Here is a 25,989-nt window from a genome sequence, read left to right on the forward strand (position 1 = left end):
ACTGATGTTTGGGTTTTTGCTAAGTCATTTTTGTCTTAAGGAGTTTTTTTTAGCATTATAACAACCTATATTAAGGTTATATTTCATCCTATCAGCTGCCACCAAGTTGTTATTTAACCTTATACTCTTATTAGTTTCTGCTCGAATGTATTTGAACAATTAGTTGACAAGGAAATAAGGTTTTGTAGCGTTCTGCTCCTGGGGACTGCGTTCTCCCATTGCTCCAACACCCTGCTGTCAGCGAACCACGGAATGGGTCGGCTTGGAAGGGACCACAGGAGGTCACCTGGCCCCACCTCCCTGGCTCTGGAATATCTCCGGCGAGGGAGACTCCACAGCCTCTCTGGACGTTCCGTCCCAGTGCTCCGTCCCTCACAGAGAAGTTCTTCCTCGCGTTCAGGTGGAACTTCCTGGGCATCAGCTCCTGCCCGTTCCTCCTGTCCATTGCTGGCCCCAGGGAGCAGAGCCCGGTCCCTGCCCCGAGCCCTCGCTGCAGACACTTTTACACGTTTGTGCCGTGGCTTCAGCACTGGGTTATGAGGATTTATGACTGTTGTACCCCATGGGTGTTTTACCGCCCTCGCACCGCTCCGTGCCCGCCTCAAGGCCGCCGCTTTAAAGGAGGCGGGCGCGGGTCATTACGGCAGCCGGCTTTGCGGCAGCGCGCTGCTTTGCGGCGCGGGGCGGCGCTTGACGGCAGAAGGAGCGGAGCGGGAGGAGGGAGGATAACAAAGGGCCGGAGGGGCCGCGGTGGCGGCGGGCGCGGGGCGGCGGGGCCGCGGAGCCGGCGCAGGTGAGGTGGCCGGGAGGGGCTCGGTCGGACCTCCGGCATCCCGGCGCTGCTGCGGTAGCCAAAGGCCGGCCCCGCACGGCACGGGCTGTCCTGCGGCCGGAGCCGCGGCGGCCTCGGCCGGGGGCGACCGGAGCCCGGCAGCGCTCTGGAGCCGGTGGGGCGGCTTGGGGAGGGTCAGGCTGGAAGCGCCCCGGGAGCCTCGGAACGCAGAGGGCAAGGTGCGGGCACGTGTGGTTAATATAACGCTTACTCTTCTCAGTTACCGTTTTAATTCTGAATTAACCGCTACTATCAGACGCATTTAAAAGTAACGTACTCTAGAGTTGTAAAACTTGATGAACTTGATATTGTATATAGCATAATTTTTGAAAAGCTAGGATTCGCGTGAATAAATACTTCTGCTTAAAAAAAAAAAGGTAAAACTTCTTTTGAGGTTAAAAACAATGCAGAGGTAAACGTAGTGTAATATTAAATATAAAAGAACCGGAAGGAGTGTCGTCTAATGAATGCAGCACGTAGTTGGAGGGTAAGAAAGCTTCATTGCTAACCATAGTTTTTCTGGTACTGAGCCTTAGGTTGTTTTGCTGCCTCGTGGTTCTGTAAAGCTATATTGCTGTGCAGCACGGCAGCTTGAGGATTAGCAGAAGTATTTGTAAGTTATTTTAATAATTTGAAACTGTTTAAATGCTAAATACTGTGTTGTGTATAGGTTTTCTTAGCGAATAGTGAAAACAGTGAGTATGCAACTCAGTTATTTCAGTTAAGTTCAGTTGCACCTGTTGTGTATTTACAGTTGACCTGTTGTGCCTCCTGGATTTGCTTTCTAGGAGAGTGTGCTGAAAGTTTGAGGGTACTTTTTCATGTCAGTAATTATGTGACCTCAGCTAAAGCCATGGAGTTCAAGGTGTTTCTCCTCAGACTGGCTCTTCTGTGCTGTGGGTCATGAGGAGCATTCCTGTATTAAAAAGGCCTTGTACATAGGCATAATTAAACGTAACACAGTTAATGCAGGCTCACTGACAGAGCAGTAGTGGAATTCTTAAGACCACCCTGATATTTCTGTCTTGCTTTAAAAGCTATTTAAAGTGTGCCTTTTTTTTTCCCCTCTTAGCAGGTGGAAAGAATGAAAGGAAGGGGGCATGAAAGGATGTTGAACCTTTTTGTTTGGCTGTATGATGGAAGGAAACAGGACGGAGAACCTCTGCAATAGGTCGTTGGGATGGCTTCAGAGACAAGAGAATGATGCTAAGCCATGGCTGTGGAAACTTTCCAATTGCTTTTCTGCTGCTGAGAAGGCTTTGCCTTGTAGTGCGAAAACGGTAATTTCTGCCTTCCCTGAGAGGATGGTTGGGCTCCCAGTGCAGAGGGGATGGGTGCCTGACTCCAGTGCTGTTACTGACTGGAGGGGGGTGGGGAGGGAAGGAAGATGAGGCAGCAGCTACCAAGGTAAGTACAAAACCTGCTTGGGGATTTAGGGCCTTCAGTTGTGTTCACAGCACTCACACCAGTGTTGGTGAGAGTGGGCGAGCTGCTTTGCTTGTCTGGGTCTGCTCTCCACAGCTGTTTGGGATAAGGCAGCTGGCTGCCTAAGAGGTGTGTAAGGAGCTTCTGGGGAGCCAAGTTATTGCTGAAGAGTGGTATAGGGACGTCTTGCTTCCAATTTATCTGTTTAATTTGGAGGCAAATTTAGTTCTCTGAATTATTATTGTGTAGTAGCTACAGCAGTTGTGGATACTGTTCTTCACAATCTTACTTTTTCCTTGTTTCCATTTCTTTACATGTTTCTTTTCTGTAGCCTACATAATTCTATACATTTAAGATGCAAAGGGTAAGGATTAGAAGGAGTAGTACAACACCATTAGGTACTTGAGCCAGCCATTAAGTAACACTCATTTAGATACATTTATTCTGACTAACTAAATACATAAGAGAAATGGATGAGCATGTTGCTGTTTTCATGTATTGGGAGTTAAGGGAGCTGCCATATAAGCTGAGATTCAGTATATAAATCAGTTCCAGACAGATTTTTGGCAGAGTTTATCTTCGTGAGATGTAGCAGCAAGTGGAGAGGAATGAGTAATTAATTATTCATTTGTAGTAGGAAGTGCATTAAATTCAATTTGGAAAATAAAAGTTGTTCAGAAGTTTAGTAGCAGTGTTCTGTGCATGTTACCTCTACTGACCTTGACTGTTCTGTGCTTCTTTTAATCTTGCTTGGTTTCCACAGCTGGCATTTTAAAAAACTTTGTCTATACCTTTTTCTGTACGTCTTGATATTGTAAATCAGAGTAGACAAAAACCACTTAGTTGCTGTGAAATTTTAGCCTTCTTTGCTCCCTGCTATATTACCTGCTTGATGTAATTTCGAATTTAAGTCATACTCTTTTAATACGTTACTTTCAGAATGTTACTGCGATTTAAAAATCTTTATTCAAACTAAAATATGTTTACTTATATATCTGCAGATTGTGAAGCTTTGTCGCATCCATTTGTGTTTGTTCTTAAAATAAATGGGGATCTCTTAGCCTTAGCTTAACAGTTTTCTGCTTTTCTTATTCTGTGTGATAGACTCATTGCTGTTTGGTTTATAGCTCTTTGGGCTTGTTGCTTCCAAAATCCACTGATACCAGTATACCTGAGGCTGGCACATGTAACTCACACAGTTCTCTTAATATTTTACATGTTCAGTCAGTAAGGTCGTAGCAGTCATAAAGATAGCACTTTAAATGTAAAATCATGATAGTCTAAAAATACATGCTTTTTACCCTTTAAAATTATTTTTTTATTCGCGTACCTGAATGTAACTGAGGTTTCATTTTCCAGAAAGATTACATGGAGAACAAGAAAGCTGCTGTAGGATTGAAGGATGCTTCATCTCCTCATGCTGGCTCTAAATTGTTTCCAGCAGTGCCACTTCCCGACGTTCATCCTCTTCAGCAACAGCAATTACAGCTTTCCCCTGGCCCCAAAGTAAGCTGCTGTGCTCATGGCTCTGACTCTTCTTGTACTCCACAAATGCATTGTGGTGGTGGTGGAGGTGGGAACCTGATTCACCCTGGCACAATATTAGACTCAAAAAGCACTGGGACGATAACTTGTCAAGTAGGGTCAGGATTTGCTTATCAGTCTGCATCTTCACTGAAGAACCCTCCAGCTAGAAGCAATTTGGCAGGAGTTTCCAGTGAGTTCTCTGGTATGTGCGTAGAAAACAGAGTATCTTCCTGTCAGCATCTGGCCTGTTGTGGAAAACTCCATTTCCAGCCCTGTCATGGTAACATGCACAAGATGCATCAGTTCCCAGCCCTGCCGAGCTGCCCATCCTCTGGCTATTTCCCCTGTCCTGAGTTCACGAGTGGGGCTGCGGGGCACTTGGACGAGCACGTTGCACAGCCGGAGCTGCCGCCGCGCGCGTGCGCCAACCCTCTGCACCTAAATGTGGTGCCCCCCGTGTGTCTGAAGGGCTCTCACTACTGCACTGACTGCTTGAGCAAGGTTTGTACACCCCACCTTTCCCCTTCCTTACTCTGCTATGTGATTCGTGTTGAAATTGTGGAACTTGAGCAAAGCACCAGCTCCTGTGGGTGCAGCTTGCGTCCCCCTGGTTGGTGATGCGCAGTCCAAATGTGCAGACAGCCTTTATGGAGCTGAGCTCTTTTCTGAAGTAATAGTCAGTACAATGGGAAGACAAAAGAGCTATCACAATGTTCAGCCTACAGGGGATCTGTAATGTACTCGAGTGGAGTTTTAACTTTCAAATCTAGTCATCTCTTCTTTACAGCTCCAATTAAAGTGTTCCATGGTAGGGACTCTGAGAAAAGGCTAACAGCACTTAAGATGTACCTTTGAGCAGCTGATCAGTCAAGAGCCATTTGTAAGTCAGGCAATATGTCTTATGCTATGAGGATATTCTAGTCTTAGTTTGGTTGGATAGGTCTTCGCTCAATCTTCCCAAAATTTGTAATTTATACTTTAGTACTAATTTAGTAAAATTCATGACTTGTTAAACTGTGCTTGAATATTACTAGGAATTTCTCGTGAAATAATGTATTCAACTTTGCAAGATTTGTTACTTAAGCTTGCTAGTTTAAGTTTCCAATATAGAAATGAAGTGTCATTTTAATGAACTAAATGGTGAATTCAATATATTTGGAATTATCACACCTACTCTTCATGTGCAGCTTCTGTATACTAGGTCTCTGGTTTGTTTTGTGTTTTTTTAAAAAAAAAAAACATATTTGTACTACTTAGAGGTGGTATGTCTTGATGTGTTGAATTTAATAGAATGTTTCCTTTCATCTAAAGCTGAATATGCTGGGATAGAATAGAAGCTTCCTTCATGCTGTTATACTGTTGTAATTAGCTTTGTAAAGCACATCTGAACTGACATTTGTTGCAGAAGGGAAGCGAGTGTTTCTAGCATGGAATAGCATGTGTTAATATTGTATACTAAATGAACATGTATTCTGAAAAATTATCCCAACAGCCAACCAGAAACAGCCTAGTTGATGCTGCTAAAATCTGGCCAAATATTCCTCCTCCAAGTGCACAGACTGCACCTGTTCCTATCCCGATCTGTAATGGCTGTGGAACCAAAGGAGCAGGAAATGAGAAGAGTTTGATACTGGCAAGCAGCCTTGGCAAATCACCACAGAAATATGGTAAACCACATTTGTTTGAAAATTCCATTTAGTGGATGTTCTCCTTTGAGATACTGTTGCACAGCAGGAGTTCTCTTAAATAGCACTGTTATCTGGAAACTTCTATAAAGTAATAGAAGACTAAACAGTAAAAAAACACCTTGTCTCTATTTTGAAAATTCATTACTTGATTTTACATGTTTTGACTACTTAGCTAACTTACTGTATTGTTTACATAGAGTTTTGATTTTACTATTATTGTTTTTACTGTTTGAAGAAGTAGAAAAAGAAATTCTGCAGACTTGGAAGCTATTTTGTTCTGGTCATGTATAAAGAAATCATCTTCAGCCATAACTGAAAAGAATTTTTGTAGTTGAGTGTCTATTGTCACTCTACATGCAGTAAAGGTGTAACATTTATAATTACAGTAGAGCTTTCTCAAGTGTTCTAAAGAGGAAAATACTGTGTTAAATGATTGCATGGTCTTTCTACAATGACAGTAGTGTTTCAACTACAAAATCATAACTAGTATAGAAGTTACAAACTTTAAAGTCACAGAATATTAAGAAATGGAGAGTTTTACTGTTATTTTAAAACTACATCTGTTTTAAGGTGAGACACCCCAGTCAAGTGTCTTTTACCAAATGCAATTTCAGTGAATCTTTAGGGTAACCAACCAGCATACACACAAACAAATATGACTATCAGGTGTGCCTTATTTTAAATTCTCAGGTAACATTAATTTGTAGCTTGTTTTTTAACTGTGGGGATTCTGTGTCATTCCTCATGTTTATTTTCAAGTTGTTTAGTGGGGATGGATTGGTTGTATAATATTAGTTGAAATTTAAATAGATTTTCAGAGTGCTGAAACATCAGCTTAGCCTGCAATAGCAGAAACTCTATAGCTCATTCTCCTGAGCTGTAGAATACTTTGTGTAAGTTCTGTATTGCCTTGATTTTCTGTAATCACCATCATGATACTGGTCATCTTATCCAGTTTTGTTTAGATTTCTTACCTAATCCACAGTGTAAATTTGAACAGCTTCCGTGTTTTGCTTCTGTTACTGATACAGCGCCAAGTGTTACACAACTTCAGCCTTTCTTTTTTTCTTTTTTTTTTTTAAATACATTACTTGATTGTTTGAGAGCTTAAAAGTGAAGTCAAAGTTGTCTTGCATCTTTATCCTAAGCTGACAGTTACTAAATTTTATGTTTAAGAATGATGATTTGTTGGATCCCTTAGGGAAGTAAAACTGAACTTGCATTCCTGGGAATGCTGTTCATAATGCTTCCCACGTGTAAGGATCATACTGTGCTAAGTTTAACACTTTTGGTATTTGGAGATAAGTGAGCTGTGTTCTTATACTTGCACAGGGTCCCCAGAAGTTGCAATAACAGGCCAAGTTCTGGAAAACTTGCCCCCCATTGGAGTCTTCTGGGATATTGAAAACTGCTCAGTTCCCACTGGCCGTTCAGCGATAGCAGTTGTGCAGAGGATTCGAGAGAAGTTTTTTAAAGGTCACAGAGAGGCAGAATTCATCTGTGTGTGTGACATCAGCAAAGAAAATAAAGAAGTTATTCAGGAGCTAAACAACTGCCAGGTATCCAACCAGCACCAGCTTGGTGTTCTTGCTTGAGAATTTGTGTATTTTGAGCCAAGATTGATTTACATTCATTAAAGCTTTGTTTGTTTCTGTGGGCTTAGTGCACCTTTAGTTTATGGGTGGGGTCTCCAATGCTGATTTCTTCTACTTTTGCTGCCTTGATAGTTTTTAAAAGTCAGTCTGCATTCTGTTTTCTGTAGGTAATGGGTTTAGTTTTAGTGTTTGCAAGAGTGTCTTTATCTCCTCCAGTAAAATGTGGTGGTGGAGTTCTTGTTATCCTTCAGATCTGTGACCAAATGATTAACCTAAAAGATCTATGATTGTGTGAAATTAACCTTTTTATTTTGTTAGTGAATACTGTGTTGATTGGAAAGGACACCTATAGATTAGTGGTATTGTTTGGAGCTTTAACACTACATTTTCCATCAATGCCTTCTGTTTCTTGCTATTTTTTAATAACTTCTGTGCTGGTTTCTATGTCAGAAATTTCTACCCTCTAAATTACAGGTATGACAACAGGTTGACAGTTTTTTGGAATGTTTTTGAGGTGTATGAATTGTGATCCTTAACACAATAGCAGAAGTCACCCCTAAGACATTGCTGAATAACTAGGGTTCAAGTTTAGTGCTCACAGAGCAGTTTTTGATTCCTATATGTTCTATTCTGTGCATGTGTGCATTCATTTACCTAAATTAAAAGTGGGAGAGCTTGTATTTTCATTATTCTTAGAATTCTGTTGAAGTAGGCATAGTTCACATTGAAGCTTTTCTTCAGAGTGTATCTGTGTGTTTCCACAGGTGACTGTTGCACACATCAATGCTACAGCTAAGAATGCTGCTGATGACAAGCTCAGACAAAGTCTGAGGAGATTTGCTGATACCCACACTGCACCTGCCACTGTGGTTCTTGTTTCAAGTAAGTCTTTGTGGTACTCACCTAGAGTGCTGGCTTCAGTTCCTCTCTTGCATAGTATTTTTATATATGGCACTGTTTTGATTTCTAACAGTGGTGTTTGGAACCAGTTTTAACTGAACTGTTGAAGAATTTTTAATGTCAGTGGCAGCGAAGGAAAAGCAGGGACAGTAAGATGAGAACTTGGATCAGTTCAGTCGCTGTTATGACTTGATGCTTTTTTGAGTGTCAGTAGGTATGTGTGTGACTGACTGTCTAAAGTTAGCTTCAGCAGGAAGCTCGTAAATTAAAACTCATGGAGCTGAATTTATGATCTGAGCAAAATGTATGTTTTTAATTCTCATAGCAGCATATTGTATAGTTAAATCTGCAATCCACTCAACTATTGAATTGCCACATGTTGGCTTTGGTTTTCTCCCTAAAGCTAAACAAATCTTTGCTATAGAAGTACCCTGTACCAGTCCAGTGCCCTGCTGATGAATTGCTACAAGCTGCTGTTCAAAGGAAGCCCTTGTCTAGAGACTGAATGTGAACTGCTGATTTCAATCATGTCTGAGAAGCCTTTTAGCTGTTGCTGCTTTTTCATTGGAAATTTCCAATGAGGACTAGAATTTGAGTGAGTTTTGTGGGTTTTTTCCTTCAGTCATATTTGTTAGATTTTAAATGTTTCCTTGCCTATTTAATTTTTTCCCCTCCAGCGGATGTGAACTTTGCTTTGGAACTGAGTGACCTGAGACATCGGCATGGTTTCCGAATCATTTTGGTACATAAAAACCAAGCTTCAGAAGCACTCTTACATCATGCCCATGAACTTATTTGTTTTGAAGAGTTTATTTCAGACTTGCCACCAAGGTTACCACTTAAAATGCCGGTAAAGTTTTTCATTCTTGATGCAACAGACATTTCCAAGTGTCAAAATGCAGTTTTTGTTGTAATTTAGGAGAAGAGCAGGCTGAAATTGTGTGTTAATTATGATGGGGAATGATTCTGCTGTGTATTTGGCCACTGTCTGTATTTCATTTACTACCATGTGAATGTTTGCTTTCTGCTTTCAGACAAGAAGAATGAAATACTAAATGAGAAAGTAATTTACTAAAAAGTTAAATAGGAAAGGCACATCCTTATATTATCTGGTAGAATATTTATTGGTATCTTGATGCTTTTCTTTCCCTTGCAGAAAGTTTGGGTAAGAACTTAGTCGTGCATTAAGGCATCTTAGTGATGCCTTCTTAAGTTTTGTGTGATTGTGCCTTTTCTTGGGTTTTTGCCTTTCTCGGTGATTCCCTCTGGATATGTTGTGGTGTCTTTGTACAGCACTCATGACTTTCTTGAAATAACTTCCTGACCTATGCATGTTTTGAATATATAGGTTATTGGGTAATTAATGGTGCTTTCTCATTTGGAGAATTGATCAGTTATTAATTCATTGATCAAGGACTCTGTAGTCTATTCTAACTTAAAATTCTGTTGGAGATGGAGATGGAAGTTTGAGGATCTACCTTGGTGTGAGAGTTTTTCAGACAAATTGAGTGCTGCAAGAGGAATGACTTGGTGATGGGATGGGGATGATGGGAGGAGGGCATGGTCCAGAATCAGTGTTAGAGCTACTGGTTTTGAACCAGAGGGTGTTCTGGCATAATCAAATTAAAATCTTTCCTCCTTTTTAACAGGCTTGTCATACACTGTTATATGTCTATAATCTGCCAACAAACAGAGACAGCAAAAGTGTCAGCAATCGCCTGAGGCGTCTGTCAGACAACTGTGGAGGGAAGGTGCTGAGCATTTCTGGAAGCAGTGCAATTCTCCGCTTCTTAAACCAGGAAAGTGCGGAACGGGCTCGGAAGCGAATGGAAAATGAAGACGTTTTTGGTAACAGGATTGTAGTGTCTTTTACTCCCAAAAACAAAGAACTCAATGAAACAAAAAGCTCCAGCTTTGTGGGAACTGATAAGGTCAAGTCTCCCAAAAAAATTAGCAAGAACACGAAGCTGTGCCTCCTCAACAAAGACTCAAATGATCAGTCTGCTGGTACCAAAGGCCCTGCTGGGAAAGGATTCCAGATTCATGGATCTGTCGTCAAACCCACAAATGTCAAAAGTTTGCAGGTATTGTTCTACCTTGTTCTGTATTCTTGCTTTTCTTTGTGTTCTGAGGATTGTTTCTGTTACTGCTTTAACTTGTCAGTCCTAATAAAGGAATAACTATAACGTGTAGTGACATTCCTGAATGAGAGCTGTGTTCATCTGCTTGGGAAGCAGACAATGAATATGAGGGTGGTTGTTGTTCCCCATCCCTGCCTCATTTTTGTCAGTTTGTAAATACTGCTGGTACTTGCTCTCAAATTCTAGCTACTTTTGACTTTTGCTCTGGTGATGAGTAGCAACTGGAGTGATCCATTTTCCTTGTTAGGGTTAGACCTACTTTGTACCAACACATTTCAACTAATTAACATTCTACCGTCTTCTGCCACAGAAAATCAAAAATTCCTTGTTATGAAATACCAATGAAAACACTATTAAAGAAAAAATGGTCAGTCATCTAGCCTTCCATCAGGAAGAAGGCCTCTGGCAAGGAAGTCTGGTGCTTTTTTGCTGACCTTTTATCTGTTCCATGTAGGAGCTGTGCCGCCTGGAATCAAAGAATATCAGTAGAAATACTGAAAACCAGCAAGAACATTTAAGAGAACAAATACCTTCTCCTCAGAGTAACTCTAATGCAACGATTTCTTTGTCTCTGGCAACCAAAAAAACGGGAGCAGGAGAATCATCCTCCAAAAATAGTCAGAAGTATGTTTAAAAATTATTAAAAAAAAGCTGATGTTAGTTACGTATTTTTTAATGTAAATTCTGCAGCATAATGTTTTCTCTTTTTCTTGTATATATTTGTAAATAGAAAAGAGACCTCTGCTTCCAGGAGCACTACCAATTCCCCTGTAGATAAAAAAGATAAAGATGAAACTGTATTTCAGGTCAGCTATCCCTCTGCTTTCAGTAAGTTGGCGGCCTCAAGACAGCTCAGTCCTTTACTCATGTCTCAGAGTTGCTGGTCATCTCGGTAAGTGTCTGTCTGTCTTGGGAGGGGAAGTGAGACCTCACCCCTGTACACACTGATTGTTCACAGCCGATTTGCTTATGCTGGAATTTGTTTTGCCTGCACACATGTACTGGGAAAATCCCTTTTAAGTGCTGTATTTATGTGCCTGACCTGTATCTTCTCTGACTTTGAGACATATATTGGAATTGTGCAGTTGCTTCAGCTCATATGTATTTTTATTTTACCCAGGAGTATGTCTCCCAACCTTTCAAATAGATCATCTCCACTCACATTCAATGTAGTGAATCATGCCAGTGGTACAGACTGCCCCGATCCCTTTGCAAATGGTGCAGACATTCAGATCAGCAACATAGATTACAGATTATCCAGAAAAGAGTTGCAGCAAAACTTACAAGAAATCTTCTCAAGGCATGGCAAGGTAAAGGCTCAAATTCTTTTATTAAATGTGCTTTTAAAGTAGTTCCTGTCTGTGTATTTAGGGGCGTGTTAGTGGTTTAAGGTTCAGGTGAGCAGAAAGAGATGGGTATTGGAGCAGGACATTTAAACCTTGTTTAAAGGATGGGTTGTGGGTTTGTTTTTTTTTTTCTTTACGAAGACCACATAACCACTTGTATTAGGTATTTAATTTGTGTGTGGTCTTTATAGATCTGGCATTCTGAAGTTTCGTATATGAAATTTTTACTAAGTGGCTGATTACTATGTAGGGATGAGACTTAAGCTTTAACAGGATAAATTTTTTGAGCTGTAAATCTGAATTCCTAATGTCAGCTTAACCATTACAGTAAAAACTGTTTTGAGTCAGAAGTGATGAAAAGCAGGGGAAGTGTGAATTGGTAAAAAGCAATTTTGGAAGGTGAGGTCAGGTCCTATTTCTGTCTGGTCGGTGGATGACATTTTTGTGGCATAATCTTTACATGAGAAGATGATGCTTATGTTAATGAAATACCATGGGCTTGCCTTAGTCCAGGATCTCTGTCCTTGGCTCTTGTTTGCATTGCCTTGATGGCTGTGGTTCATCACACTCCCTTCCCTTTTGTTGTATTTGGCTCTTGGCCAGAGCAAGACTGCTCTGGTGGTGACTTGCCTTGGGTTAGTGTTTTGGTGTAAATTTATGAGGTGTTTTCTTCCTCTCAGGTAAAAAGTGTGGAGCTCAGTCCCCATACAGACTACCAGCTGAAGGCTATGGTTCAGATGGAAAATCTGCAAGAAGCCATCACTGCTGTCAACAGTCTGCACAGATATAAAATTGGCAGTAAGAGGATCCAGGTCTCATTAGCAACAGGAGCTGCTAGTAAATCACTCTCTCTCCTTAGGTAATAAGCACTTTGGTATCTTCTTAATGTCCTAGCATGTATTAGTAGCTGAGAGATGATTTAAAATACTGCTTAAAGGGATAATAAGGAAGTAAGGTAAAATCTGTTGTATGACATGATGAATGTGTTAAATACAGCTAGGCTGGTTTTTAGTTTAGCATTTCTACCCTGCTTATATCTTAAGTTCCACCTGAGGACTCCTTAAATCTGTTTAAGAGGGTTTAATAGCTGCACTACTGTTCTTCATAGTACTGATATACCTTTAACTTGTGCCACTGAGTTACGATTACACTGGGCATCTTTATTTCTACTTTCTTCCAAGAAGGTGTTAATGAATGTAGGTTTTGAGGGTGGATACACAGTTGAAAACACCAGCAGCGTTTCATTTGCTATATGGAACGTGATACAACTTAAGAGTGCTGATGCTAGTGAGAATATCAGTTTGGGGTTTTTTTCCATACTAAAAGAAAGCATTAAGAAAAAAGTTATCACTTATTAATGCAATGAAACTAGTGCTTGGACTGTAGAGTATTCTACAGTTGTGTACTACTTGCCATTGTATAATTTACAGCTTTATTTCTTTCTTGCCTGTTCAAAGTTTGTAATGTAATGACCAGTCTGGCAACTTCTAATGCTGCAGCTTTGATGTTGCATTTTATAGATGCTTGGATTTTAGCACCACCTACGAAAGACGCAACTCCTTCAGAGACATGATCTGATGAATTAGCAGAAATGTTACTACTTGTGTTCCCTGATCTAAAATGACAACATTTATAGTGCTGGAATGGAAGGGAACGCCCTTTGTCCTGTTGTGTTTGTTGTTCATAAACTGCATCTTTAGGCTGGGGTCTAATAACAGCATTAATTAACAGATTAATTTTGTGCTAATTCTGTAAAACTTCTCTTACAGTTCAGAAGCAATGTCCATTCTGCAGGATGCACCTGCCTGTTGCTTGCCTGTGTTCAAATTCACAGAAATCTATGAAAAAAAGTAAGTTCCTGGTGGTTTCCTCTGCAGTGCTTCTAAAAACAATCTGATCGCGTATGATTGTTTGCAATGACTTGGAGTAGCAGAGTGGAGAATTAGGAATTTTTGTTCTTGGGTGCTGCAGCATATTTTGTACCCAGAGGCAATGATGGCAAAACCAGCCTGTTTTTTAGAGGGTTGTGCTTTCAGTATTGTACTCAATTCTTCTGCATTGGTTGAATAGGTTAGTTACCTTAACAATTTGCATTGAATAGTTTCTAGCATATTCTGGATTATTAAACAAAAAAGGCAGATTACAGCATTGCCTTACTTGTCTTTATGAAGTGCCTTTATTTCCATCTCCTCTCTCTTAGGTTTGGCCGTAAGCTGGTTGTGTCAGACTTGTACAAACTCACAGACACCGTGGCCATCCGTGACCAGGGAAGTGGGAGGCTCGTGTGCCTCCTGCCCAGCAGCCAAGCCAGGCAGAGTCCCTTGGGATCTTCCCAGTCACACGATGGCTCCTCAGCAAACTGTAGTCCAATAATATTTGAGGAGTTGGAATATCACGAGCCTGTTTGTAAGCAGCATTGCCTGAATAAAGACTTTATGTAAGTTGTGTATAAAATACTATAAATCTTACAAATATTGAACAGCATTTTTAGTGAGCCAGTGTATTAAAGTCGAGATGTGTGTTCTCATAATGTGCTCTAGTCACTCCTCATATGTGTACAAGTATAAGGCAGAAAGTAGAGAGATGTGCCAGTGGATTTTCTAGGCAGTTCTCATGAGTTGATGTGTTCTGGGTAAGATGATTGTGTTCTAGCACAGCTGCCAGGATTGAACACCTCTTTAATGGAAGCTGGAAGGTTCCCTGCATTCCTCTGGTTGTGTAGGGAGGTTATATATTAGAGACTTGTATTACCTGAATTTCATTACGTGATTGTAGCTGATCATTCTTCCTTGTCCTCCAGCTATATTTAGTAAGGGATTCATAGTGAGTTGCAGATTTCTTGAAGCAATGTATTAAGTTTTTTGTTTAATTCAACAGCTGCCAGGTAATGCTAGTAGAGCAGCTATTAGGAGTTCATTGTTAACTGCCTGGTACGTGATACTAAAATTTAATTTAGAAGTTTTAATAGGTAGTAAAAATATGGCCTTCTACATGTCACATCTGGACATTTGCTGCAGCTATATTATTTTGGGGAAAAATTATGAAAGGTGCTTGTACTGTACTACAAGTGCTATGGTCACAGCAGTATATTATGTGTATCTAGTATAATGTTTACTATCTACTAGAGCACAGGTACTATCTTAAAACTGTAGAGCAAGCATAAAAACCTGAACCTCTTATTTTTGCAGTGAACATGAGTTTGATCCAGATTCTTATCGAATTCCTTTTGTGGTTTTGTCTCTGAAGACATTTGCTCCCCAAGTTCACAGTCTTCTACAGACACATGAGGGTACTGTGCCTTTACTAAGGTAAAGTACTTTGATTTATGTTTTTTAGTAAGGTCTGATAGGTTGAAGGGTTAAAACTTTTTGGGAATTACCTGATGTATATAAACTCAGTCCTTGCATAAAATGGTATCCTTTATAATAAATGAATACACTATGATCACTTTTAAAATTAGTGTTTAGCAAAACCAGCACACTTATCTATGCACACTTAAAAATATGCATTTCATGAAGATTTATGTGATGTGTCAGCAAGCTGTTGAAATCTCATTCATTAAATGCCTCAAAATAATGTTCTTAGGATGATTATTTTAGTGGTATTTTAGAGTATAATGGAAGCTTTTTTTTTTTCTTCCATAGTTTTCCTGATTGTTACATGTCAGAATTCAATGATCTTGAAATGGTGCCAGAAGGCCAAGGTGGTGTTCCCTTAGAACATCTGATTACCTGTGTTCCTGGAGTTAACATTGCCACTGCCCAAAATGGCATTAAAGTTATCAAATGGATACATAACAAACCACCACCTCCTACTGCAGGTAAATAATTTCTGCTTAAAACCTTTTTTCTTAACTCATTTTTTTATGCTAAAAAACTAAGCTAGTAAGTTCTGCTACTAAAATAAACATGTATAATTGTTAAACTTTTTCGAAGGAGAAACTTTCAGCTTGAATGTTCATATTTATTTTCTCCTATGCTGTAGCTTCAATCCATAAGTAAAGTGCAGTGTTTAGTTGAACAACCTTGTGAAAGGTATAGTAATATGACTTTTGTTTGTAGATCCTTGGCTTCTGCGTTCCAAGAGCCCTGTAGGTAATCCCCAGCTCATTCAGTTCAGTAGAGAAGTGATAGATCTGCTCAAGAGCCAACCATCCTGCGTCATCCCCGTCAGCAAATTCATCCCAACCTACCACCACCACTTTGCAAAGCAATGCCGAGTGTCTGACTATGGCTATTCCAAACTAATGGAGCTGCTGGAAGCAGTGCCTCATGTGCTGCAGGTGAGTGATGTGGTACTGGCCACTCTGACCTGGGGAGTTGTAGCTGCAGCTGTCTGAATTCCTGACTGCTGTTGTAGAATAGATGCTGGGCAATTGTGTAGTGTCCCTTGAAAGAGCTGGTTGACTGAACCCTGGTGGGCGTGTTCTTTTTTGAGATGCTGTTTCTGTGCCTACCATTTCAAAACAACTTCTGGGGAAACCTCAGGCAGTTTGAAGCTGCTTTTAACCTGTGGTTGGTGCTTGGGAAAAAGCTTTTAATTGTGCTGCATGCAGCATAAGGACTCTGCAAAGCTGAGGGCTTGTGAGTTGGGCTGTGCAGTCTGTGGCTTGAAGGGATTTCTGTGAGAAGTCAGTCATGTGACCTTATTGTAAAACCCCTGTAGTCACCTTCACTTACAGCTTTGAACATCAGTTGGTTGTAGGATTTTTAAATAACCAATACAAATGTGCAGAAGTTACAATAGCACTCAGGGATGAAGCATTGAATTGCTCCAGGGCCAAGTTCTTAGTACAGAAAGTGGGTGCCCTCATGAGGCTGCCATTCTAGATGCTGTCTCCATTATATTCTGTTTTTCTAGCCTACCTATACTAATACTGGCTTCTAAATGCCTTTTACTGAGGGTGCTGGATGTGAGTGACCGAATCCAATTTTCTTTCAGATTCTTGGTATGGGCTCCAAACGCTTGTTAACGCTAACGCACAGAGCTCAGGTGAAGCGCTTCACTCAAGATTTACTGAAGCTGCTCAAATCCCAGGCCAGTAAGCAAGTTATTGTGAGGGAATTCTTGCAGGCTTACCACTGGTAAGTTATCCTAATGAAACAAGAGCAGCTGTGCAGGATCTGTGTATTAATGATGATTTTAATACCTAGTGCAAGAGGAGTCAGCACTTCAAAATCCCAGTACAAAACTGTGGCAACTATATTGCCATTTCATTGCAATATGCAAGTTCCCACTTCTAATGCTCTCTGCCATGTTTTACTGCTTCCTTTAGTACTTTAGGTTCATTTAACTCCATTGGGGTTGGAAATGGGTTATTGTATTTCATTAGTTCTCTTTGAAGCTGTGACTGCAAGGTTGGATTTAAGCAAGTAGTTCATGGCACATTAACTTTAACAATAAAGGGGAAACTTAGTATTAGGCTTTCTTCAGAAGGAAATACAGAATTAATAGATTAACCATCTGGAGCTACTTTTTACTACTTTATGTGGATCTAGCAGTGGCAAAAGCGAGGACTAATACCTATCTGGAGCATTCTGTGCTGGCATTCTAAAAAATATAATAATAAGTTTTATTTGGGTTTTTTTAAGAACCAAGATTGATGATTTTTTTAAATAGAAAAATGGAAAGTAATAGTTATGTGCTTTAAACAAACCATGGCATCCTAGAGCCACCTGTGAATCTACCTTTGCATGTGTGCTGTTGTAAATCACATGCCAATAGCTCTTCCTAGGGAGTGCACTTTCCTATTTCCACTCTTGACAAAAATATTATTATTGGTTGTTTATAAATTTACTTAATGTGGCATCAGCACTGGCTATTTGTTAAATAAGAGTGTTTGTGAACTGTTCTTGCTCCTGAGAGGTTTTGGTTGGAGAAGTGGGAAAGTAAAATGCATTTTCATATATTACATACTATTGGGAAGCTTAAGATAATGTTTTCCAGGAGATGGTCTTTGCCTTCTCATGAGATGTGCTATGGCTGTAACTGTTAAGCAAATACAGACCATTAGAAGTGTAGCCAGCTGGAGCTGTATACACAGGATAATTATATCTTTCCTGAAGCACTTAAAACCACTGGTTGATACATACAGTTTTGTTATATTGTTCATGTGACAGTAGATCTTATTTCTCTGGCTAGAATGGATTTCTAGTTTCCCTTTTTTCCCAGGATAGTGTTATTGCCAATGTGGAAATTGTCCTTATGTCTTTTAGGATTTGAGGCTTACTTTAACTCTCCAAAAAATTTATTTTGGGCCTACGCAGCATGCATTAATACTTGTATTACACACAGTTTTTTAAAACTTTCAGGTGTTTCTCTAAGGATTGGGATATTACTGAGTATGGAGTGTGTGAACTGGCTGATATTATATCAGAAATTCCAGATACAACCATCTGTTTGTCACAGCAAGACAATGAAATGGTGATTTGTATTCCTAAAAGAGGTATGTCCATGAAACTTTATTGTGCTGTTTCTAAATAGATTGTTCTTTGACTATTCTAAAGGTTTTGTAAATGTGTAGGAATGACTTGGATTTTTTTTATATTTGTATTTCTACCATTATAACCAAGTTGCTACATTCTAGCAAACTGACAATGTCGTTTTCTGAACACTTAGAACTGACAGGAAAACAGGTGGCAAAAAACATACAAGAATGTTACTACTTCTGCATGTAGTTGTGCTCTCTGTGGAATGATTAGATAGTGAATTATTTCCATACAGGAAAAAATGCCAACATATTTGGCTATTTTAAAACCTTCTGAAGGCCTGGTAACTATTTTGGACTTTTGAACACGTAAGCCTGGTAAAGGTCTCAGTGGTAGAAAAGTGTGACTTGGAATAATACATGACCATGCTGAAAACCAGTCACTGTGTTTGCTTATTGTATTTTGTCACGTTTCATAAGTGTTTGGGGATGTAGCTCTTGCTTTATGTTTTAATTTTAGAACGTACCCAGGAGGAAATTGAAAGAACCAAGCAGTTTTCCAAGGAGGTGGTGGATCTGCTGCGGCACCAGCCCCATTTTCGAATGCCCTTCAATAAATTTATTCCTTGTTACCACCACCACTTTGGGCGCCAGTGCAAACTTGCTTACTACGGGTTTACAAAACTACTTGAACTCTTTGAAGCCATACCAGATGTCTTACTTGTAAGTTCCAAAATCATAAGCTGGACTAAAGCATTATTCTAGAACGTATGCAACTGTTTCAGCAGGGGTTATATTTCTCATAAACTTTAATATGAGTTATAAACTCTGCACCTGTAATGTTTTGACAGCTGTACTTAAAGTATTAATGTTACTTTGGTAAAATGATCTGTGATTTTTGAGCACATTCAGGAGGCTGCTTGTTAACCAATTCAAACAAAATTCAGCGTCTCAAAATTGAAGCTAGGTTTTCTATAGTTGTGTTCAATTTGCATTAAAAAAGTTAACTATTTCACTGCTTGTTTTGTATTTCAGAAGCTAGATGGTTTTGCTTGCCATTCGAACAGCTTTTGAGGTGGCTGAGCCTCAGTACACAGCAAATGCCTGCCTGCAGGCCCTGAGTTTGAGCTGCAGTTTACACTTTGTTCATTCAGACTGCATCAGTCCCCTCAGCCAAGTGTCACTTATGTTCTGTAGGTACTGGAGTGCGGGGAGGAGAAGATTCTCACCCTGACAGAGGTGGAGCAGGTGAAGGCAGTGGCTGCCCAGTTTGTGAAGCTGCTGCGGGCACAGAAGGACAATTCCCTGCTGCTGGCAGATCTGCTGCCCGAGTACAGCAAAACCTTCGGCTACGCCCTGCGCCTGCACGACTTCGACGTCAGCTCCGTGCCAGCCCTCATGCACAAACTCTGCCACGTTGTAAAGGTAACCTTTTGGCCCTGGTAGTCATCCCCTCTGGAAACATGTGGAGGGAGGGTTGTGTTAAGGAGTTTTTTCTCACTGGGTGTGGCTCAGTAAGTGTAATGAAATTCTGTTTCTGGATTACAGTTTTAAGTCGGGAAGGGGAAATTCTAAAAGGGTTTTAAATGTAGTTCTATATTCCTGTTATGTTCTCTATGTTCTTGCACCATTCTCTGGCAATATTCATGTTTATTTAGCAAATTGTAAGTAAAAGATTCTATTCTGGTACTTAATTAAACAGTACAAATTGTTGGATTTTTTTTCCTTCCACCTGTGAAAAAGTGTTCTGGTAACTTGTAGTAGTTTTCAGTTTTCTAATGCTTTCAATTAATTTTCTCTTTTTTTTTTTTTTTAGCTGTGGTTTGAGACTTTGACTCTCAATGTAAATATATAGGTGGTCTTCTGTGCCAGTGGAAAAGAGGTTGCAATTACATGGATGTGGGCGCATTGGTTTTAGTTGGTCCAGTTTTGTTGACTTAGCAACTGGTGTTAGGAGTTCAGTCAGGAACAGCTGGCTTGTAACAAAGAGTAAGATCATACCTAACAGTGGAAAGAAACTGCTGCACAGCTGTACAGGTTTTGTATATTTAAAGTAAATATTTCCATGTAATAGGGTGCTTGATTTTTCTGTGGTTTTGGCTAGGGGAATATCAGATACAGCTATGCTCAAATAAACCCCAGATATACATCTTATTTTTAATTCAGTCTCTTCTGTGTCCCTAACTTCCTTCCCAATAAATTTTTCTAGGTGGTTGACACAGAATCTGGCAAGCAAATTCAGCTGATAAATAGAAAATCTCTGCGGACTTTGACTGCCCAGTTGCTGGTCTTGCTGATGTCTTGGGATGGAACATCCCTGCTCTCGGTTGAGCAGCTTAAGCAACATTATGAAACAGTCCACAGTACTTCACTTAATCCATGTGAATATGGATTTATGACCTTAACTGAACTCCTGAAGAGTCTGCCTTACTTGGTTGAGGTGTGTAAGCTCTTGCCTTTCTGATGTGTTTGAAAAGCCATTGTCTCTAGAGGCTATGGAAGTGTGCTCTAATTCTTTCTCCTTTCTTTTTTTTTTCTTTTTCTGCTAGGTTTTTACCAATGGTGCAGCAGAAGAATATGTCAAGCTTACAAATCTGTATGTTTTTGCAAAGAATGTGAGGTCCTTACTTCACACCTACCATTATCAGCAAATTTTTCTTCATGAGTTCCCGGTAGCATACAGCAAATACACAGGAGAAGTGCTGCAGCCTAAAGCATACGGATGCAATAATTTAGAAGAGCTCTTGGGAGCAATTCCACAGGTGTGAAGAACTCAGTTTTGCATAATTATATTGAGATTTCTGCATGGATTAAAAGTAGTTGTACAACCACAGTTTCTCTTAGTTGGGGTGAATTACTGGGATATTTGCCTTCTTCAGGGAAGCTTATTCCAGTTGTATCTTTATACACTTCTGAGAAATCTGGAAGAGAGAATAACCCAGCACACATGCTTTGGTGAAATTTTGCTTAAGAATTGTTCCTAGTAAGGCTTGTCATCCATATATCCTAAGTGCTCTGGGGTCATTTTGTGACCTAGTTTGTGGCTGTAATGCTTCCTTTAAGTAAGCTAATCTTTCTGAAGAGTGACAAAAAGGAGTTTTTCAGCTCCATGTTTAAAGATTTCATTTAATTAGTACACTTTCTGGCACTATAGTTTGCCTTTGGTATCAATTACTTAGAGCCTTTATTTGGGTAGTATAGTAGAAATTAGCAATGTGATTTAGTTTACTGTTAGAAATCATGTCAGTGCAAAGCTGGATGAAAGGCAGTGAGCAAGTGCTTTGAGGTTAGCATGTGCTGATGTTCAGTTCTGCTTCCTTTTTAATAGGTGGTCTGGATTAAAGGGCATGGCCATAAGAGAATTGTAGTCCTGAAGAATGATATGAAAAGTAAGCCATTTCAATTCTGAGCAGTATCTTAGTCTTCTTTTATTTTAAGAGGCAGCTTGAGTAAACTAACCCAATTAACTTGCCTTTTTGCAGCTCGTTTTAGCTCGCCTAGTTTTCCCCCTGCTGATCATGTAGATGATCATGGAAATGAACTTGCTGACAACAATGGACATGTTATGGAGACCCAAGGATCCATTTCATCAATGGAGCTAAATCTAGGAAGGCCTAGCAATGGTAATGCAAAATTGGCTTATATAAGAAATTTATTGTCTTAGGGAAAATAAGTAGGGGAATTGAAGCAGCATGGAGAAAGGTGAGTTGGTAAATCTGAACTTGTGTAAATATGCTTTTTGGCTTGAAAGCTTGTTGAACTTCTCTGAGTTTGTGTTTAGGCTTGTCCTGAGCTGCTGGTCTGTAAATGTGTGTGTGTATAGAGAGGGGAAGAACTTCTGGGTGCTGCTTCCCAGGGATTTAGTGGGAATTTAAGTCTATAAACAGGAAGCTAAGGAGAGAGGGGGATCAGCAGCAGCTTCTGCTAGCAGTGTCTAATGTATTCTGATGAGAATTTACTTAGTTGCTCTTGATGCAGCAAATGAACCTGAGATTAATTAGCATTCATCAGTTTGATGTTAGTATTTCTAATAGAACATAGTTCTCAAGTCCTCAGATTTGCATCTAGAGACTTTACATTTACCTGTGACAGTGACACCTTGACAGCTTACAAATGCTCTGAAAAATTTTCCCTTATTTTTGTAGTCTCTAATCAAACAGAGCAAGAACTTCTTTGCCTCACAAACACATCTCCTGTTGATCTCCTGTGTGAGCCAGTACCTTCCTGCCTGCCATCCCCCCAGCTGAGACCTGATCCTGTGGTTCTTGAGTCTGCAGACCTCATTCAGTTTGAGGAACGTCCTGCACCCTTCCCAGGTAAGAGTTTGCTTCCCTTTGTTGCTTCAAATCAGGCTGATGAGTTCTCTTTAAATATTTTATTCCTGAGCAGCAGAGAAATATTTTTTTTACAAAAACAGAGCATCAGTAAATTGAGTTCTCTTATTTATTTTAGAGATAATGATTTTAACAGAAGAAGAAAAAAAGAGAATTGTTACCACAGCTCAAGAAAAGTTGATCTCTGGTTCTGTGGTGTCTGACACCTCAGAGAATGCTTCAGTGCCTCCCTGTCAGTCCTCTGAAACCCCAGTAAACAAAGAAGCAACAGACAGCCCAGCCAAAAAGCAACACAAAAACAAGGTCAAATTGGCAGCCAACTTCTCACTTGCACCTGTAACCAAGCTTTAACGTTTTCTTTTTAGTGTGAAAGACAAATACCTATGGACTGTGCACACAGTAAAGCTGTTTGTTAACCCATGTGTATTTTAATGGAAAACCTAGAGGAATTAATTTGTATTTAATGTATTCTGTGAAGATTTTGTTCCTCTTACACTGAACACAGCTGTTAGCAGAGCAGATTTTTTTCTATTATTTTGAAAAAAAATCTGGCGTTTGTTAAATTATTCTTAAATTTTACAGTTTTTCATAAATGTGTTCAGTAAAAGCAAAATATTAATTCAACAAACATGGAACAGATTTTATTTTCTTTAAGCCTTGTTGGTGATGTAATCATACATGTAGCATATTGTATTCTATAGGCTGTTGCTTACTGGTATTGTTTCAGACAGTATTAATGAAATGCATGATTTGTCTTTCAAAAGCCTGTTGAGAAATTTTAACTCGCTGACCTGGGGGTGACAAGAGTGAAGGGAGCTGATTGTCCTCTGGAGAGGAAACTTGTTCTCTGACCCTTCAGATGACTTGTAACTGCATTGGAAATGCTTGTCTAAAGATATCTGTAGAAGGTTATGTGGCTTTTGTGTAAAACTTGTTTTAAGTGTTTTTTGCTGTAGCTTTCAGTTCCATTTAGGAGCTTTCTAGGACACTGATGCTTTAAGCTTCCCTCATCTTTAGTTCATCTGGCATGGGTTTGGTTAAGGAAAAGACTGTCTTGATGTCATGGGTGTAAGATACAGACACACACATTTTCATTGTGTCTAGAAATGAAGTTAGGAAGATTCTGAAATATGCATCTAATGCATAAATTACAGATAATGGAGCAGGTCTTATTAAAATGGTTGGTGATGGAAGGTATTGATGCTATTTCCACCTGTAAGGAAAGTTCTAGATACATGTGGAAATGCTAAGGTTGTTCTGCTTAACCTTGTTTTCTCTTTTTTAGCATGTTCAGTAAATGGGAAGCTTGTTCTTTGATGTGCTCTCTTTTAGCTGTGTCTGTTTTTATTCTAAGACTTACTCCTAGTGTTGGCAGCTTTTTGAATTTGTGGTATCTTCTGTTGGCTTTTGCAAGGGCCAGCTTTGGGAGAGGGGCTAAGTCAGTGGATGACCTTAACTCTAGTTAGTAGAACTGTCCAGTGTGTGAGACTTTCTACCCATTCTGGGTAACCATGGCATTTACAATGGGTTGTATTTGCCAGGCAGCAAATAAATGCTTGTAGTATTGAAAGAACCTATACTAGAAGTTTTCCACTGGCCAACTGAGTATTTTTTTTTAGATGGATTCTATTGTAATATGCAAGAGATGGAACACAGGCTCTAATTTTTCAGCCAGCAGCAGGAAATGCCACTGAACAATGGCTATGGACAGAATTTTACTAGTCAGATTTTGTTATAAAATCTTTTATATTTAAGCAAGTATTACCAGTAGTGAGTTTATAGCCATTGTAAGTGCAAAGAAACACTGGGAAGTTTTTTCTGAGCATTATGGCGCAGTATTTTGAGTCCACAGTAAACCTCTACAGATATACTGCTATAGAAGAAGAAAATTAGAACTAAGTTTTCTTGGTTTTTAGTGAGTTAAATGCAAGGAAGTTTGCTTTCACCTTAACTTTGATAAGGTTGACAGTGATCAGTCTAGATCTTTGTTTCAGAAAAGCATGCATTGAAGAAGAGACCAGCCTGAAACAGTATTTTCATGAGATGAAGCTACAAGTCGTTTGGAGTACTAAAGACAACCAGGTTTTTGCTTCAGAGGAAAAGGTGGTGTTTATCCAAGTAATGTGGTGGTTATACCATGTATGGAGGTCAGCATATCTTATCTGGATTCGTGTGTGATTCTGCTGAAATTGCTGTTTGAAAGTAATAGAATAATACTTTGGAGAAGTTGTGTTCATAGTGTAACAAAATAGGTAATTGAATTGCAATATATTTTTTTATCCAAAGGGTTAAATGAATGATGTGACTTACAGATTTAAAAGCATTGCAACCATGAAATCCTTTAATTTAGCAAATAAATGTACTACTTCCGATTCATGTTTGTTCAAAAGAAAAAATGTCACTGAAGCCCTCAATTTATGCACTATTTTTTTTCCTTGGAATGGGAGAGAGAAGAAAGACTTCTTTTCTTAGCTGTCTACTTTGTTTGGACACTTTTTCTTTTGTGGCTCAAGTGCTGTTTTGTGTGTTGGGACCAAACAGTTGTCAATAAAATTTTCAAGCAAGCATAACTCTTGTCCTTGTCTCAAGACCTGTGGGGGAAAAGCCAACAAAACAAACCACCCTGTGCTGGAATACTGAACTTGCTGTATCATGTTGTATTTAATAGAGATAGAACAGAGAGCTGGGGTTTAGTGAAGACTAAGAAACACCATAAAATCTAGATATTGAGGCTTTTCCTAATTTTTTGCAATTGAGCTGTTTGCAGATGCAGTCAGTGTCTCTTACTGCTCTTCATGCAAAGTCATGTGTAGGGTTTATTTTGAAGAGAACCTGTGCTATTTATCAGCCTGCAGAGAAAAAATGGAGAAAGGGGTGTAAATTGAGCAGGTGTTCATCCTCAGTGTGTCTCTCCCTTTGAGAGTTAAAATTGTTTCAAATAAGGTCACATGAACTTTATTAAAGTTAATGAATCACCTTTGAGTTCCAATAGCTTTTTCCAGCTTGAAGATGGTAATTATTCTGGAACCATAAACATGGCAAGTTTCTTTCACTGGAGTGTATTGAAATTCAAAATTTTAACAGAATAAAAAAAAATGCACTTAAACTGGACTCTTTTGTCATCTTGCAGCTTCATGGACAAAAGCAAAGACCTGGATGTGCTGCTCCTGACTTTTTTTGTTGGGGAAGTTTGAGTTTTTTGTTTGTTTGTTTGTTTTTTGGTGATGTATTCTCACTCAGCTGAACTGTTAAGTGGAGTCTGCTGGAGTAAGTGTCAGACCTGCTTACAGATAAGCAATCACACTTGCAGAGTACTTGTTCAGTAAACAATTTTAAAGCAATTACCTAAAAAACTTAGCAGCTACATATAAACAGTATAATAAATATGTAATATTAAAAATAATGACTATTCCTCTTGGAAAGGAGGAACAGGTGGTTTATGAAAACTTCCTAGAGCAGCACCACAAATCACCACTCTGTAATTCCATTTTTCAGTAGTTGTGAATGTTCCTAAGTAAATTAATGAATAAAATCTGTCATAGCACCTGGTATGTGATTACCTTCAAATGGTGAATTTGATTTTAAATGCTGCTTTGGTTTTGTCCTGCAAACATTCTCACTTTTCATTCTCATTTTGTATTGAGCCATGTGTTTTAAATTAGTAAAAAAGTTAGAATGGAAATAGCTTTCATATTTTTCTAAAATTAATAGGGCTTGTTTTGCTTGCCATAATGTAACAGGACAGACTAGTTGCAGGGTGAGCTATAGCTTTAA

At 39.4% G+C, this 25,989-nt stretch overlaps 1 protein-coding gene across 3 annotated transcripts; it reads left to right on the plus strand.

Annotated features, from left to right (window-relative positions):
• Positions 1–705: 705 nt before the first annotated feature.
• Positions 706–24,785, plus strand: MARF1 (meiosis regulator and mRNA stability factor 1). 3 transcript variants are annotated; one of them, XM_062504003.1, is made up of 27 exons: positions 706–793; positions 1,905–2,112; positions 3,617–4,285; positions 5,277–5,451; positions 6,805–7,031; positions 7,832–7,949; positions 8,645–8,817; positions 9,617–10,051; positions 10,563–10,732; positions 10,839–11,000; positions 11,229–11,418; positions 12,135–12,313; positions 13,224–13,304; positions 13,655–13,891; positions 14,643–14,762; positions 15,099–15,274; positions 15,516–15,736; positions 16,396–16,538; positions 17,766–17,899; positions 18,402–18,604; positions 19,079–19,306; positions 20,091–20,321; positions 20,431–20,643; positions 21,210–21,270; positions 21,364–21,504; positions 22,027–22,197; positions 22,334–24,785. In XM_062504003.1, the coding sequence occupies exons 2-27, from the start codon at positions 1,966–1,968 to the stop codon at positions 22,564–22,566; spliced, it is 5,238 nt and encodes a 1,745-aa protein (XP_062359987.1). In that variant the 5' UTR covers positions 706–793; positions 1,905–1,965; the 3' UTR covers positions 22,567–24,785. The 3 variants fall into 3 exon arrangements, with proteins under 3 accessions (XP_062359987.1, XP_062359990.1, XP_062359989.1); XM_062504006.1 differs by having other exon boundaries at positions 3,617–3,763; XM_062504005.1 differs by lacking the exon at positions 706–793 and adding an exon at positions 938–1,011.
• The last annotated feature ends 1,204 nt before the right edge of the window (positions 24,786–25,989 follow it).

This window comes from Cinclus cinclus, chromosome 16, assembly GCF_963662255.1.
Source record: "Cinclus cinclus chromosome 16, bCinCin1.1, whole genome shotgun sequence".
Taxonomy (NCBI): domain Eukaryota; kingdom Metazoa; phylum Chordata; class Aves; order Passeriformes; family Cinclidae; genus Cinclus; species Cinclus cinclus.

Bases quoted from the DNA above. Each gene is read 5' to 3' on its own strand.
- MARF1 (XM_062504003.1), top strand. From the start codon at position 1,966: ATGATGGAAGGAAACAGGACGGAGAACCTCTGCAATAGGTCGTTGGGA. The intron at 8,818-9,616 runs GTAAAGTTTTTC...CCTTTTTAACAG, and splicing joins GGTTACCACTTAAAATGCCG to GCTTGTCATACACTGTTATA. The intron at 13,892-14,642 runs GTAAGTTGTGTA...TTATTTTTGCAG, and splicing joins TGCCTGAATAAAGACTTTAT to TGAACATGAGTTTGATCCAG.